Source organism: Squalius cephalus (genome assembly GCF_949319135.1).
Source record: "Squalius cephalus genome assembly, chromosome: 9".
Taxonomy (NCBI): domain Eukaryota; kingdom Metazoa; phylum Chordata; class Actinopteri; order Cypriniformes; family Leuciscidae; genus Squalius; species Squalius cephalus.
In genome coordinates, this window is record NC_137130.1 from 4,554,812 (window position 1) to 4,571,104 (window position 16,293).

The 16,293-nt window shown below is 36.2% G+C and overlaps 2 protein-coding genes across 7 annotated transcripts in view; one reads left to right on the top strand and one right to left on the bottom strand.

Annotated features, from left to right (window-relative positions):
* LOC307164833 (uncharacterized protein) overlaps positions 1–16,293 on the top strand; it is a 179,308-nt gene that overhangs the window by 109,970 nt on the left and 53,045 nt on the right. Inside the window, exon 11 of one of the 3 annotated variants that reach the window (XM_079881989.1) lies at positions 1,382–1,401. The exons of the other annotated variants lie outside the window; for them this stretch is intronic. The gene's annotated coding sequence lies outside the window, so the exon portion shown is untranslated. Of the gene's footprint in view, positions 1–1,381; positions 1,402–16,293 lie in introns of those variants that run through there. 3 annotated transcript variants of the gene reach the window in all.
* grb14 (growth factor receptor-bound protein 14) overlaps positions 7,821–16,293 on the bottom strand; it is an 86,005-nt gene continuing 77,532 nt past the window's right edge. For all 4 annotated transcript variants that reach the window (XM_079881984.1, XM_079881983.1, XM_079881986.1 and 1 more), the window contains 5 exons: positions 13,594–13,663; positions 13,408–13,495; positions 13,201–13,294; positions 10,667–11,885; positions 7,821–9,731 (listed from right to left, as the gene is read on the bottom strand). In XM_079881984.1, the coding sequence (XP_079738110.1) occupies positions 11,739–11,885; positions 13,201–13,294; positions 13,408–13,495; positions 13,594–13,663 (399 nt within the window). In that variant the 3' untranslated portion in view covers positions 7,821–9,731; positions 10,667–11,738. The remainder of the gene's footprint in view (positions 9,732–10,666; positions 11,886–13,200; positions 13,295–13,407; positions 13,496–13,593; positions 13,664–16,293) is intronic.

A 16,293-nucleotide genomic window follows, 5' to 3' on the forward strand; every position in this document is an offset into this window, starting at 1 on the left:
AATCGAGGGAGAATCGCAATCTCTATTTGAAAAAAAATGTTTTGTATCTTATCCAGAATCTTTCAGCTCCATGTGTTACAATATTGCATTTATATGAATTTTAAAGACCTCAAGAACTTATTCCACATCCAAATCAAATCAGTCTATATATACAACCCCTTTGCTTTAGTATTAATTGCACCAATGCATAATGTACAGTATCATATCAAAGATGAACATGTTTCATGTATTAAAATAATAGAAACACTTTACTAAAAGTCTTTATATGTAATGCATTATAAAAGTATTTGCAATGCATCAATTGTGGCTTGTAATGCACCCTATAATGCGTTGTATGGTCTCATAAATATTATTGTAACGACAGTTATAATACATTATAATACTTATCTATTCACTAAACACACTTTTAGAACGTATAATGCATTAAAACACATGTGTAGCAAGGAATCTGCAAATATTATAATGCATTTTAACTTTGGTTTCAGTTATGAAAATATATAACACATTATGATTACCTTTATAATGCATTATACATAAAGGCTTTAAGTAATACCAAAATATTTTAGTAAAATACATGAAAATATTGCTGGTTTTGACTATGAATCTTCCTTACATTCATTTAGTAAAATCACCAGCTGAAGTGTGCATATATATATATATATATATAATATATATATATATATATATATATATATATATGTATATGTATATGTATATATATATATATTTTTTATAGTGGGTGTAGGATACTATAGTTAATTTATGTAAGTGAGAATAGCAAAATAAAGTAAACTGTGACATATTATACCAAAAAATTCTTCATACAGTGACTACCAGTAAAATTTATAACCAAAATGATTCAGACACTTTGACCAGACCATGTTTTGCTAAAGTGTTTTTTCTTTAATTGTTAAAGCGACCTTTTTACACCACAGACTGAACAAAATTAAACATTACCTGGTAATTTGTTGACCTAAATTGGTATTATCTAATTGTGTAGTTAAATTTAACAGCTGACAGATATTCAACATAATTCATCTGTGAGACAGTCTAACAGAAGGATTGACAAAACCAAAATTTGATAACTCTGAGTTCTTGTCATATTTTATTACCATTTTCTAAACTATAGCGAATAAACTGTGATAATGTGAGAAATGTTGAAGGTGTCTGAATAAATGTTGGTTTGACTGTATATAGTTTTTGCGCTATATTGCAGAGCCCTAGTCAGTGGGCGCTCGGGCCCCAGACACAGGTGCCTTATAGCTAAGCAGATCACAGCTATCCACAGGCACTTTGGACTGCATTTAGCAGGATGAATTCATTAAGGAACGGTTTCTCTCAAGTGCTCTCTCTCTCTCTGACAGCTGCTCTCTCTCTGTAGAACCCTGCAGCCAAACACAGATCAATGGGAGAAATACATCCACAGGAGCGTTTAACAGCAGACCTTGGAAGACGGTGAGTGTGTTTAAGACATCAGTGCATCTATATCCTCCAGATCTGAGAACTGAAAGTGTTCTGCCGAGAGAGAGAGAGAGAGAGAGAGAGAGAGAGAGAGAGAGAGAGAGAGAGAGAGAGAGAGAGAGAGCACCGTTCGGAGTGGGAGGAGAAGAGACACACTGCGTTTAAACTCACAACAGGCGGTTCAAATATCACATGCACAAAATGCGTTATGTCATGTGACTGGTGCACGGGATTTCTGATCACATCAGAGATGCAGATTCTCACACGGTGCCCGACGGGTCACTCAGCAGATGGCAGTGAGAGACATGCTAATTGTGCGGTGTGCACTACAGCTGCCGGCAAAGACAAGGTCTCTGACAACCTATTTCTCAATCTTCTCATTTCATATGACTTTATCAGAATGATTGTGTTTTTGTTTTGCACAGAATATTGCAAAAGTATCAATATGCACACACAAAAAATGACATTAAAGAAAAAAGGCTGAGGCTATTTACACCAAGTGAAAGTAGATCGTGTTTTGAGCAAGTGTAAATAGCATCTTATTTACTCTAGGAGCAAACAGTGATGGTATTTGCACAAAGTTTAACATGCTGATATACCATTTGAACTAAGGGTAAACTGTCGGAGCAGTGGTAGGTGGTAATATAGCCTTTGATAACAAGGTTGGCTATTTGCATTTGGTGTAAAGACACTGCCAAATAATAATAATAATAATAATAATAATAATAATAATAATAATACATTTAAAAAAAAAAAAAACTTATTTGCCAGTAGGGTGCCAGTAACTGTAATAAAATCAGTTTGTATATGCAGTATGCAAGGTAATCTAACATAGTCTAATAATTTATCTTATCGAATAATATTTCTTATTATATATTATTTATATGTCTTTTTATGCATTAGAAAATATTTATATTTTTCTTCTTTTATCACAAATTCATACAATTTTAACAATCAAAAACAATGAACTGACTACAGTAGTGATTTTGGGTAATACTTTACAATAAGGTCTACTTTTTTACATTAGTTAATGTATTAACTAACAATGAGCAGTACATTTGTTACAGTATTTATTAATCTTTGTCAACATTTGTTAATATAAATACCACTATTCATGTTAGTTCTCAGTGCATTAACTAATGTTAAAATAAATATAACTTTTAATTTTAATAATGTTGAAAATAAATATTAAAAATAACATTAACTAAGATGATGCAGACGTATTGTTCATTCCAAGTCCATCTTAACTAATGAAACTTAATTAACAAATGAAACCTTATTGTAAAGTGTTAGCTGTTTTTGTTGCCCTCAACTAATGTATCTGCGAAATCAAGTGCTTTTTAAAAGAAAATCTCACCTTCTAGAAGTAGAACAGCACTTTCGTTATATAATCCACAAGATAATCCATCCAATTTACAAATGATTAGTGAGATTCTGATTTGTTGCTAACAGCTAACCTGAAGACGAACAGCAGGTTCACCTGCAAGAGCGGAGATTTAACAATCATTTACTGCCATCTTGTGGCGAGCGGTGTGTAATGCAGGCATCACGATGTCCTATGCACTGATGGTGCAATTTCTTTCAGTGTTTTGTTTGTTTTCTAAATCGTTAAGTAAGGAATGATGTAGGCTATTTTCAGCCTTCAGGTTCTGCGGTAATGACTTACGCTGACTCACGTTTCCCCGCTTATTCGGTTGTCAACATGTTGGCGTCATATTTGACCACGGAACATCGTCATTGACCAATCAGAATCAAGTATTCCAGAGAGCCTCATGGTAAAATAAATTGAAAAGTTCTTCCTGACGATATTAAATTTTAATGTTGGTATTACAAAGTCTTTCAAGTTCAACAGATTAAAAAGTAAATGGTTTTACAGGGTTTATTTTGAATATTGTTCAGTTTGAGTTAGGTGTAGCGACTATCAGAATCAGAAAGAGCTTTATTGCCAATGCTTAATACACACATAAGGAATTGGTCTTGGTGACAGAAGCTTCCAGTGCACAGACAGCATGACAGTGACAAGACAGATGATAAAAATAAAAGAAGTGATTTAAAATAAATATAGGCCTATAAAAATACACAATATAGGCTACAAAATAGACGATGGACATTATACAGTATAGGCCTATGTGGTCACCGTGATTTTGCCAAGGTTAGACATGTTCCTGGAGGGTTTTGACTGTTTATGGACAGGAATGTGGTTCCAGGATCAACCAAATACGTTAATCCAGGTCCACCCCTACCCATAAACCTAAACATACACATAACTTATCCATAAAATCAGAGGGAAATGACAGGTGAATAACACTGATGTAGAAGCACCTAACCCTGGTTGTAAGCCTAAACTTGACATAAACTGTAAACATGCCCCACAAATCTGATTGGGTGATTGGAATGTTGTTCCAGGAACATGTTGTGTACTTGGTGAAATCACATTCACCATACGGGTATGTTATATAGCCTACAATGTAAGGGAATGTGAATAAGAGGTATATAATAAATAGGAGTATAAATAGTGTTCTGTATTGCACATGTTTATTGCCCAGTGGGGGCATTTAATTGTTCATGAGGAAGATGGCCTGAGGAAAGAAACTTTTCTTGTGCCTGGCTGTTCTGGTGTTCAGTGCTCTATGGTCCCGACCAGACGGAAACAGTTCATAGAGGCAGTGTCCTGGATGTGAGCGACCCAGTCCCAGAGTGATTGTTCCAGCCCTTTTCCTCACTATGATGAGTGCAGTTCTTGAAGAGTGGGAAGTCCAGAGTCCTGCAGTCCGGACTATCCGCTGTGATTTTCTCAGGTCTGATTTGGTAGCCGAGTCGAACCACAGTTACAGAAGTGCAGAGGACAGACTGAATGACTGCAGAGATCTGTATCATATTCTGAATGACTTCACCTGTGTGATCGTACAGGTGTTGAGTGTGAATTTCCCCAGTCTCACTAGCTGTTAGCCTAGCTGTCAGAACGCTGGTGATCCATTGACAGGCAGAGCTAGGAACAGAGAGCTGGGTTTGTTTGAGTTTGGTCTGGAGGAGTGTTGAACTATAGCCTATATTTATGACTATAAATTATGTCTTCTATGAAGTTGCTAGGCAGAGAGAGAGATTTTACAGTTTTTATTGACATTTATGCAGTTTGATATCTTAATGTATTTTGAAATGAATGGGATGGTTGATTATGATTTGACTTTTCTAACTTTAGTTAGTGTGTAATGTTGCTGTTTGAGCATAACATCTGCAAAGTTACAACGCTCAAAGTTCAAAGCAAAGGGAGATATTTGCTTTTAAAGAAATCGCTTTTTAAGGACTACAACAAACGGCTGGTAGAGACTACACCACATTCCTCCTGGGTTAGTGACATCACCAACCCTAAAATTTACATAAACCCCGCCCCCTGAACATGATTTATAGATTATCAAGACAGAATATGCTAATCAATGACTAGAAGATAACTACACATAAGCTACATAATCTCATCAACTAACCATTCAGAAATGTCCTGTTGCTTCTACATGTTGGCACTTCTTCTTGAGTCTCTCCATCATTGTCTGACTCTGGTTTAAACATAAAAGGCTAAAAGTTTTTGAAATTTTCAGTGCATGTCTGTGTGAGTGCAAGCTGTTGAAGCTCCGCCCCCTGTGCCGGGAGCAGCAGATCATTTGCATTTAAAGGAACAGACACAAAAACTGTGCGTTTTTGCTCACCCTCAAAAAGTGACAACTTTAACATGCTATATAAAAATATCTTTGGGGTATTTTGAGCTAAAACTTCACATACACACTCTGGGGACATCAGAGACTTATTTTACATCTTGTGAAAAGGGCATTATACCACCCCTTCAAAACATAGAACCAATAAACAAATGGAGATGAAAATAAAATCATGTAATTATTATGGTTAACAAAATGTAGGCCAATCTAATTTTTTCAAGTCAGGTCACCTTTATTTATAACGCTTTACACAATACAGATTGTTGCAAAGCAGCTTTACAGTGATAACAGGAAAATTGTTCAGCTGAAGTCAGTTCAGTGTTGATTCAGTTCTGTTGTAAAGATCGTCAATTATTAAATCAGTTCATTTCATCTATAAAGCAGTTCTGCAGAAAACTGTGATCCAGCTCAGTTCAGTTCTCATGCAGCAGCGTCAGTACAGGCAGATCAATAATATTGTTGAATATTAAATGTCCCCAACTAAGCAAGCCAGAGGCAAGGAACCCAAACTCCATCAGGAGACAGAATGGAGAGAGAAAAAACCTTAGGAGAAACCAGACTCAGTCGTGCAGTTCTCCTCTGGCCAACAAATGAACATGGTGTGATTATGATTCAGGCAGCATCACAAGTCAGAGTTCAGATCGAGATCAGGAGCTTTTAAATATTCATCCAGTTCCTTTTGCTTGAAGATGAATTCATCACGCCAGTATGGAGCCGAAGTTGGCCATAGGATCTGTGGATTGGACCTGTCTGGTTCTCGTGGTCTCTGCTGAGGATCTGTGTTGATGACTGTGGTGTCGACGAGGCCTTCACAGGGGATCATCTAGTAGACATAGTCTCTGCTGACATTCAGGGCTGTGTTCTGGTCGTGTCTATAGGTGCAGGTCCACCATCTGATCTGGATATGGACTAGATCCGGTTTAAAGGTGGCGTCACACCAAACCGACGGCAAAGAACTAGCGCTGATGAAAGCCGACTGTGTTGTCGCCTCGCGTCGGGCACACGCGTTCTGCATGTAAAGGAGGCCAGCAAGCAATTTTGTGTTTAAAAGACGTCTAATAGCCGTCAAAACACAGCCCAGACGTCTAGACTAAAACAAGCCAAAATTTGGGCTGTTAGAGAAAATTTAATAGACGTCTAAACCATAGCCCAAGAATAGACTAGTCATCAATTAGATAACAAATGCAATGAGTGAAGAAATCAATACAAACACCTTGTAATCACTGTTTACTTTGCTTACATGATGGAATATCTCACAAGTTATTTAGGCAAAAACGACATGTGACCAAATTCAAGGTTATTTTGGCTAGAAGTGGGTTACTCATAGCCGGACTATATCGGGTCTATAGTTAACCTAGACGGTGAAATGACGGCTATTGCTTGCTGGGAGATAACGATCTATTTAAGCAGATATATTTGTCTATTCGTCATTTAGAAAAAAGCGAAAGCGAAACTAAGGGAAAGCGAAGCTTTCTAAGGGAAAGCGAAGCGAAACTAAGACTGCAGATATACAATCCATAAACAAAGCAGCTCATGTTATTATGAAAATATTGGCGCAGTGGAATGCATGTAGTAAAATTACAACAGCCTTCTGTCTGTGCCGTCATGACTTCTTTGCTCGCTTTCATCATTTTTGCTCTTATTCTCGTGCACTGACTCATTCACTAAACTGAACTGTCAATCAGAGTTCTCTCTCTTACTGACGGCCCGACGCCAATTCTACATTGAATTGGCCAAACAAACCCAGACTGTGTCCGACTACACTAGAGCCAACACTGAAAAAACTAAGTCGGCTGATGCTCAAAAACGGCCAGACATTGCTGGCTTAAGGATGAGACAGACAGACTAGTGTAGATGCCATTCTTCTTATGATGTAATAAGTACTTCGAGTGTTTTAGGAAGTGTTCCCGCCCGGTTCCGGTTGACCGAATTTATGCAGCCTAACAATCATTGAACTGATCTGAATAATATAAATTGATCATGTGTAACCAAGCAAATCTTTCTATGCTGTGAAAGCTCTTCCCAACACATTTGCAGAAGTTTCCACACGTGTTGCTTTGCTTTCCCCCCTTCTGTCCAGTTCATCCCAGACCAGTTCAGTTGGGCTCAGGCCATCCATCATTTGATGTCCAGTAGTTCTGGCATAGCCTGGAGGTTTGTTTCTTGCTGTAGGATGAAACCTTGACCCAGTAGGTGTATACCTGAGGATACAACACCATGCTGTGAGGATGCTGTGGTGTTTTTGCTTCAGGGTGCCACTCGCTTTGTGCAAATCACAGACTCTGGATGCAGCAAAAGATCCCCGGAGAATCATACTTACTCCTGCATGTTTGACTACTGGTGTCACACAACAAGGGACCATCCTTTCACCTACTCAACAGTGTACAGAGAGCCTGTGTGATGAAGTTCGATCATGATCCAATCATCAGTGGACCACCGGTGGTCCTCACGGCTCATTTTCTTATTCAGAAACTGCAGGTCTAAAACGTTTGACCTATTTATTGAAACCCGCAAAAATAATTATGTGTGTATAAGTTTCTTTATTGCATCCTGCAGATGATTATAACATATTTGACGGCCCATTTTTGTGTAGAAAATTATAGAAAAATACCAATAGGCCTATGCGAAATAAGACATGAGATCATTTTGGGATGGAACAAGGTTTTTCAAGTTTATTTGCTGTCAGTGTCATTAAACATCAGGAAATAAAAGTACAAAAATGTGTTTCATATTTAAACAACATAGTTCAGTGTCACACTGAAAATAATAAGGAACAAACATTGAATAGTGAATCTACTCTAAATGAACAGACACACGGTTAGTGAGGAGAAAACATTTGATCTGACTGGCATGTGCTGGAAATATGACTGTAGCGATATGACTATGATTTGATGCTTTAATACTGTGATTCAATCAGAAGCACAAGCATGTCCAGGTCAAATTTCACTTCAAGAATCCAAAAAATAGAAAAGAACAAAATATATTTAGCATGAATTGTTTATTTTACGATGATTACCATTACCATACTTTACAATTTGAATATCAAATTATTTTCTGCATTATAGTACTGAGAATTCCTGGGGAAAATAATTATGTAATGCAGAAAATAATTGAAATTATTTATGTAAATTAAAATTGATTCCCTCTATTTTTTTTCTTTTTCTTTTCACATGAAATATGACCCAGTCCTTGAGGTTTTGCGAGATTTCACTGTACAATTACTACGAAATAAGGGTGTAAAAAACAATTCACATACACTCCAGCATTCACACAGCTGTAGAAAAAAAGTCTGATCAGAAGTAGATGGATATGACAGCAATAACAGATCTAAATATCAAAAAAAATAATAACAAAAAGCGATAAAACAAAAGTAACAGTCAGAGAAATCTTATCATATACTGGATAAGCTTCAACATCAGAAATCAAAAGTTACCAGTGTCCCAACTACAGTGCAATTATGACCTTGGCCATCAGATTTTTTTTCTTTTAATACACAGCTGTAAAACAATGTATAATATTGTGTTCGTTTAACAAGTCATTCTACAAGAAACATACACAGAAAAAATCAAGAGAGGACGCAGAAAACACACCAGTTGTTCATTTCTACAACAGAAATTGCAGCCCGTGACAGTTATTAGGACATCCATGAATGTGCAGCTTATTTGTTTGACTTACCTAATTATTTATTCTAGAAATGCTTTAGTCTAACATTATATTGGCTATTTAAAACAGATCCTCTGTAATTCGTTTTTTTTTTTTTACATGAGCTCTTTACGCCAGATCTGTGTTGTCAGGTTTGTTTTCAGAAAAAATGAAAGTTGTGCATCTCCTGGAAAAACCGTCACTTTTGATCATTTTACTATTACAAATGTTCCAGTTCATGTGCGTAACACCGATTACCTGAATTCTGCCACGTGTCTCTAAAAATCAATTTCAAATGTACATCAATTGTGTGATCTGCCATCTGCCGTGACGTGATTTGTCTCGCCCGCTCGTCCATGCGTGCAGCTCTTCAGAGTAAACCGTGTTTGCCGTCATCGCTGTCGTCGGGAAGCGTTCCACAGCAGAGGATAATGTCAAGTGTTCGTACGTTCGTTCGTGACGGGTCGCTGGTGGCGGGTACAGATCAGGACATTTCTCCCAACAAACACCATGTATCACGTCAATTATAAAATACCTGAATTTTTCTGACGCATGATTAAAGGATAAAAAGGAACCCCTGGAAAAAACAGCAACAGTTTGAGCTTATTAAGTGTTCAGATTATGGCTATACCACATGCTTTACGCCGAGTGCAGACGCCACGGCTTTTTCTGTCTTGCAGCAAACATCAACTATAAGTCACCTGTACGATATTCATCTAACTTGGGTCATGATTGACTGGGTGTTTTAGATCATTATGGCTACTAATTGCTCTAATGTTTCCAAAATGGATGCTAACAAATAGGCTTTAATCATTATAGACCTTTCTGGACTTTTTAACGTTTTAGACACTTTCAGAAATCGATTTTGTCTTCTGCTGAAAGTATAGGGCCTTTTCCCATTCTGCCATTTTCTCTATGCAACTTTAAAAATATATACAGTACCAGTCAAAAGTTTGGAAACGTTACTATTTTTAATGTTTTTGAAAGAAGTCTCTTATGCTCATCAAGCCTGCAGTTAAAAAAAAAAAAAAAAAAAAAAAAAAAACAGTAATATTATGAAATATTATTACAATTTAAAATAATGGTTCTCTTTTTTAATATACTTTAAAATGTAATTTATTTTTGTGATGCAAAGCTGAATTTTCATCAGCAAGTACTCCAGTCTTTGGTGTCTTATGATCCTTCAGAAATCATTCTAATATGCTGATTTATGATCAATGTTGGAAACAGTTGTGCTGCTTAATATTTTTTTTATAACCTGAGATACTTTTTTCAGGATTATTTGATGAATAAAAAGTTAAAAAGAAATGTATTTATTTAGAATAGAAATCTTTTGTAACAATATACACTACCGTTCAAAAGTTTGGGAACAATAACTATTTTTTTTTTAAGAAAATAGTAGTTTAATTCAACAAGGATGCGTTAAATTGATAAAAGGTGATGGTAACGATTTATAGTGTTAGAAATGTTTTTATTTTGAATAAATGCTGTTTCTATGAATAAATGCTGTTAACGTTTTACTCATCAATGAATCCTGAAAAAAGTATTCCAAAAAAATATATTAAACAGCACAACTGTTTCCATCATTGATAATAACTGAGTATCAAATCATCATATTAGAATGATTTCTGAAGGATCATAAGACACCAAAGACTGGAGTACTTGCTGATGAAAATTCAGCTTTCCATCACAAAAATAAATTACATTTTAAAATATATTAAAAAAGAGAACCATTATTTTAAATTGTAATAATATTTCATAATATTTCTGTTTTTGTTTTTGTTTTTTTTAACTGCAGGCTTGATGAGCATAAGAGACTTCTTTCAAAAACATTAAAAATAGTAATGTTTCCAAACTTTTGACTGGTACTGTATTTGAAGAGTTCAGATGCAAAAGCCTCTAAGTGCCATCTGAAATTTTCTTCTAGAATGATCATTTTTGTATCAAGTTTGTATATTTAAGTTCAGTAATTTCACTTAAATGACAATTAATAGGTAATTTGCATTGCCATTTAAGTGAAATTATTGAACTGAAATATATGAGCTTGATAAAAATTATCATTCTAGAAGAAAATTCCAGATGGCACAGAGGCTTTTGCATCTATATTTAATTATTTTTTTATTTGTTTTGATCTATTTTAATATGATGATGAATTACTATTATATTTCAATGTAACATTTAATGTAATTAAAAATATTAGCTACAATACACTTGTACGTTAGGTGTGCACGAGTGTGAGCAATAAGTTGCTGGCTGCAGTTCACTTAACGGCCACCGGTGTCGCTAATAACAAGGGTTTCTGAATTCTACATACTGCCCCTTTAATATTATCTAATAGACCTGAGCTAACATGAACTAGCAATGAACCAATGTATTTTATTAACTAACAAAGATTAATAAACACTGTAACAAATGCATTGCTCATTGTTATTAAATGTAACTTAATGTGACTTTATAGTAAAGTGTTATCAATAATTGTAATATTTTTATATAATAATAATTACATTAAATGTTACATAAATACAATAATAATTGTCGTAAAAAAATAAGGGGTTGTAATTTGTACCTTATTCATGCTGAAAGAAACGTTTTACCCAAGAAAAAATCGTAGCATGTGCACCCGACTTCAGTTTGTTCACACCAGACGGTCTGCCGTTAAACATTAGCTTTGATTGATAGCTTAATAAGGTGGTCTCATCCACACTGAGAGTGTTTGTATCAGGATATAGTACGTTATACATTGCCGCACCACAGATGATCATCCCTTGGTGAATATTAGGGTCCTCAAAAGTCCTTTAGTAATACTCATCCATATCAAACACACAGAGTTCAGACCCTAATGCTCATCAGAGGGTGGACAGTGAAACTATACAGGACAAAGTCGGTTTGTGTTTCCTGTCGAAGGCACAAGCTGATGTCCAGAAAACCTCAGAGGGAGATGCGGGCACAGTGATGTTTGAGCTTACAGGGAAGAACGCCTCTGTTCAGCTGGTAAAACTCAACTAGTTGCAGAAGGTCAATGAAGCGTGTGTGTCCGTCGTCCAGGCTGTAGAAGAGCTCGCTGTTTTCTTCAACCTGACACAGTCACAAACACATTTAGAGTGTTACATCCACACACATATTTTACAGCATGATGTGTAGAAATCTCAGATTTTTGACAAGAGCTGTTATATTTGTCTGTCTGTATATGACCCTCTTAATATGGTGATTTTACCCTGTTAAAAGCACACAACAATGTTACATTTTTACATAAACTGTTGAATTCATACTCAAATCTCTTGACTTTATAATGTAATATATATCTTCTATATTTTATAGATAGATAGATAGATAGATAGATAGATAGATAGACATACAGGGCTGTTAAATGCTTGATGAAAGTTCTAAGGTATGCAATTATTTTTAATGGTCCCATATTGTACACCTTTCTGAAGTTTTATTTAAGGTTTTGATGTCCTTAAGAATATATATTTTTGCGGTATAAATACCAAAAACCATCTCAATGTATTTTTACAGCTCCTTTCTCAGGAGCTCTGCCAAGAACAGGTTGATTTTGGCCTGTCTACTTAATATTCATGAGCCTCTCTTCTGATTGGCCTGATTGGGGTGATGACTGAAGGCGGTGACTGAGTAGTTCTGACATCACATTTATATGGAAGTCACAACGGCTCGTGAAAAGGCACAGCTACTTTATGCAGGCTGTGTGCATTTGTCTGTGGATCGACTGTTTTGAAACTCATATGGTAGTTTCATCGCCCCTAGACCTCTGTTATCATGAGAAAAGCCAGGTAATTTCAGTTTTGACAATATGGGACTCTTTCTCCCGCTCTCTCTCTCCCCCTCTCAAACACACACACACACATACAGTACAAACACACTCGCACAGAAACGATTTGTCAGCGCTGCTCTGACGATTTTACCAGTAAAATAGTTTAAAAACTTTGACAACAATGACATTTCTCTCTAGCAAGGTAATAACGGCACTGATCTTGAAGCAGTTAAACTTACAGTTTCGCTATTAGTAGAGACGCTGCCGCCGAACACTGTTGTAATCTGTAATCTCTCTCTCTCTCTCTCTCTCTCTCTCTAATGCATTTATTAATGCAGTTATTATTCTATCAATGGCTCAAACCTCCATTACTAGCTATAAAATGATGTTTTGGAATTAGCAACGGAGGCTTGCAATTAAATGCGTAAGAAATTAGTCCAACACACAAGAGAGTTTTAAGGACAAAAACCTGACAAATGTCTTGAAATACATCATTTGAACAATGTTTTGAGGTGTGGTAACCGTAGTATAAGCTGAAAATGTACATTTTCTCATACATGCATTGCATTATTTTTCGAATAATTCAATGGCCCGTCATCAATTATTCCTTACTTGACTTACCGGTACAATCTGAAAGTGTTTGATTTTCTGCGTATGGCACAGTGACAGAACAAATGTCCTCGGGTTACTTTGGCTGTCCCTCACCAGGAACACCCTGGGAAGACAGATATTTACAAATGCAGAAGCTTTAATTCAAGCTCATCAAAAGTTAGAGCTCATAATTTCCTTCATCTTTTGCAGCATTTCGGTAGATTTAAATGAACATACCCATCGATGAGGCCCTGCTGAGTGATTAATTTTTGAGCCTCGTCCCGGGACAGTTTGCTGTGAAACCACGGCTGAGCCACATGGATGGCTAGAGAAGGAAATGACATCATTATGTCAGGAAGAGGGAGGAACATCACTATTTTATTTATTTATTTGACTATATTTTGTTGACGTGTCTGTGCTGACCTATGTTGGACATGGAGCTCTGAGAGGCGGATGGACTACCATGAGAGCTCAGTCTGTGACAGCTTTTCCTCTGGAGAAGAACAACAGAACACGCTCGGGTTACACTTCATTTTAAGGTGTCATTGTTACAGTGTAGTTATATATTTAAGTACTGAGTAATATTAAGCAACTACATTTACTTACTATAGGGTTAGGGTAGGATTTGGTTGAGGGTTAGTTGCATGTAATTATGCATAATTCACTGTTATTACTATGGTAAGTACATGTAACATATGTAACAAGAACACTGTAAAATACAAAACCAAAACTTGTAACACACTGCATTACAAAGCACAATGAACATACAGAATACTGCATAGTATACACTCTATACTGCCCATGTTTTTATACTGTCAATTGTAAGTGAAACCGTAGGCATTATCCCACACCAAATGTTTCAAACAGTATGATACATTGAGCATGTGCATTACACGCACACCTAACTACCAAAAATATATCTTTTTTAAATAACCCGATTTGCCGGTTTACATGCAATTCAATTACCTGGCAAGAAAACAGTGTTTACAAGACTATATTAAAAAACAGGTTATTCCCCGGTGGTGACGTCAAAATGTAAGCATCCATGCATTTCATTCAGAGCATTCTATTTGTATTATGTAAGTTGTGAAGTTAAATAAATCATTTCAAGTATTTCACAATGTCAGCGAAAAACTTGCACAGACTCATTCTCCTCTCATATTTGCATTTTCTGCAACTGTACCACTTGTCCTTTGGCTGCACAACGAGTTTGTGATGTCTATTTCTCCTCCCCTACTGCCAAACACTCGCTGAATGTGCTTAAATCTGCAGTATAAGGACGCTTTCCTTTCACAGATCTCACATGTGCACTTCAATAAGCTGACAGAACGCAGGTCAAAATCGGGGTATTGGACAAAAATCTAGCTCTATTTATTACTTTACGCAGATAAAGGAAAACTGTTTAACACGTTTACATGACCACACACATTGTCGGCTTATTAAGCATAATCGGTTTAAGAAAGTGCATGTAAATGCACTCATTGCTGCCTGTGAGTTGCACCTTGTTATTCCTGTATATTCATTTCTTAAAGGGGTGGTTGATTATGATTTGACTTTTCTAACTTTAGTTAGTGTGTAATGTTGCTGTTTGAGCATAAACGACATCTGCAAAGTTACAACACTCAAAGTTCAAAGCAAAGGGAGATATTTGCTTTTAACCCTCTGGGGTCTGGGGTGTTTTTGGGGTCCTTGAGATGTTCTGACATGCCCTGACATTTGTGCTTTTTTCAGTTGCTTATAAACATTTTAATGGCAAAGGTGTAAATTCACTCTATATAGCACAAACAGGACTTCCATAATATGTGAGCCACATGTATGTACATGTTTTCATTTTTGAGAGAATAATGTTTATGCATGGTTATCGAAAAAACTAAAAATTAAAGTTTCTGAAATAAGGCCACAAAACTAAATATGTGGCAATAAGACTTTTGACTAATGGATTTCATCGCCTAGTGTTTTTTCTTCAAAATGATATGAAAATCATCCTGCCTAATCATTCACAAAAAAACGATACATTGATTTTAGTTTTGTGAAACACTTTTAGTTTGGAAAGCCAATATGCGGATGGGGCGTAAACGCTCCAACAGCATCATGCATATGTAGTAGTTCACACCTGGTGAGACTACGTCCCTGCATACTTAATGAGCCATTCATTCAGGTGTGTCACCTATAGCTAACTTAAACATACAAGCTTCATAAAAATGATCATTCTAGGAGAAAATTTCAGATGGCATTTAGAGGCTTTTGCATCTGAACTCTTCATATACACACACACATATATATATATATGCATGCACATACATACTTTATAATCTTTTCAAAACTAGTCAACGTCTTTCAAAACTAAAGTATACATTTTATCATACGTATTTCAAAGTAAAGGATTAATTAGTTAGTTGATGACTTTATTTTTGACAAAACACATACAGTATATATTCCTCATCTCAGTATAGCAATAGAGTTTGCTAAAAGCTGTTCATTCAATACAGCAGTATTTGAAAATCGATCATATTTTGTAAAATTACATTTATATTTGCATTTATGTCAAAACCTAGACACTTTTAAACATCAAAAGGACATTTATTAATATGTATTCGTGTCAAAATGACAAATAAACAGATTTTCCTATTCAATTTTGCATGGAAACGCTTCCAAGACGCTTGCGTGTCGCGTGAAAAATAGGCGTCGGTTCTATTTCTAGAATGCACGCGTTTTCCACGCGGCTCGTGCCGCGCCTGAGACGCGCGTCTCACACAGGCAGTATGCAAACTCTAAACTGTTAACATGGATGGGAGCCGAAATAAAAACGGACACGCCACGCAGCTGAGACGCTTACGCCACGCATCCAGTGTTTCACCGGCCTTATCCAGCGGATGTGGGCGTTTCACAGGTTTGTATGGATCGCCTCACATTTGTGTTTGAATAGCGCGGTCTCCGTAGGCGGAGTCACATTAAAACTTAATTAGCTGAGATGAGAACGACTGACATCTCTCTCTTTACATACATATTATATAAACTGTGAATATTTGTTTTTTATAAAAATTACTTCATTTGAAAGAAGAGAATTCAAGCTTCATGCCTGTGTGACTGTATGCCTGTTTGACTGAGTATTCGCTGAGTTAC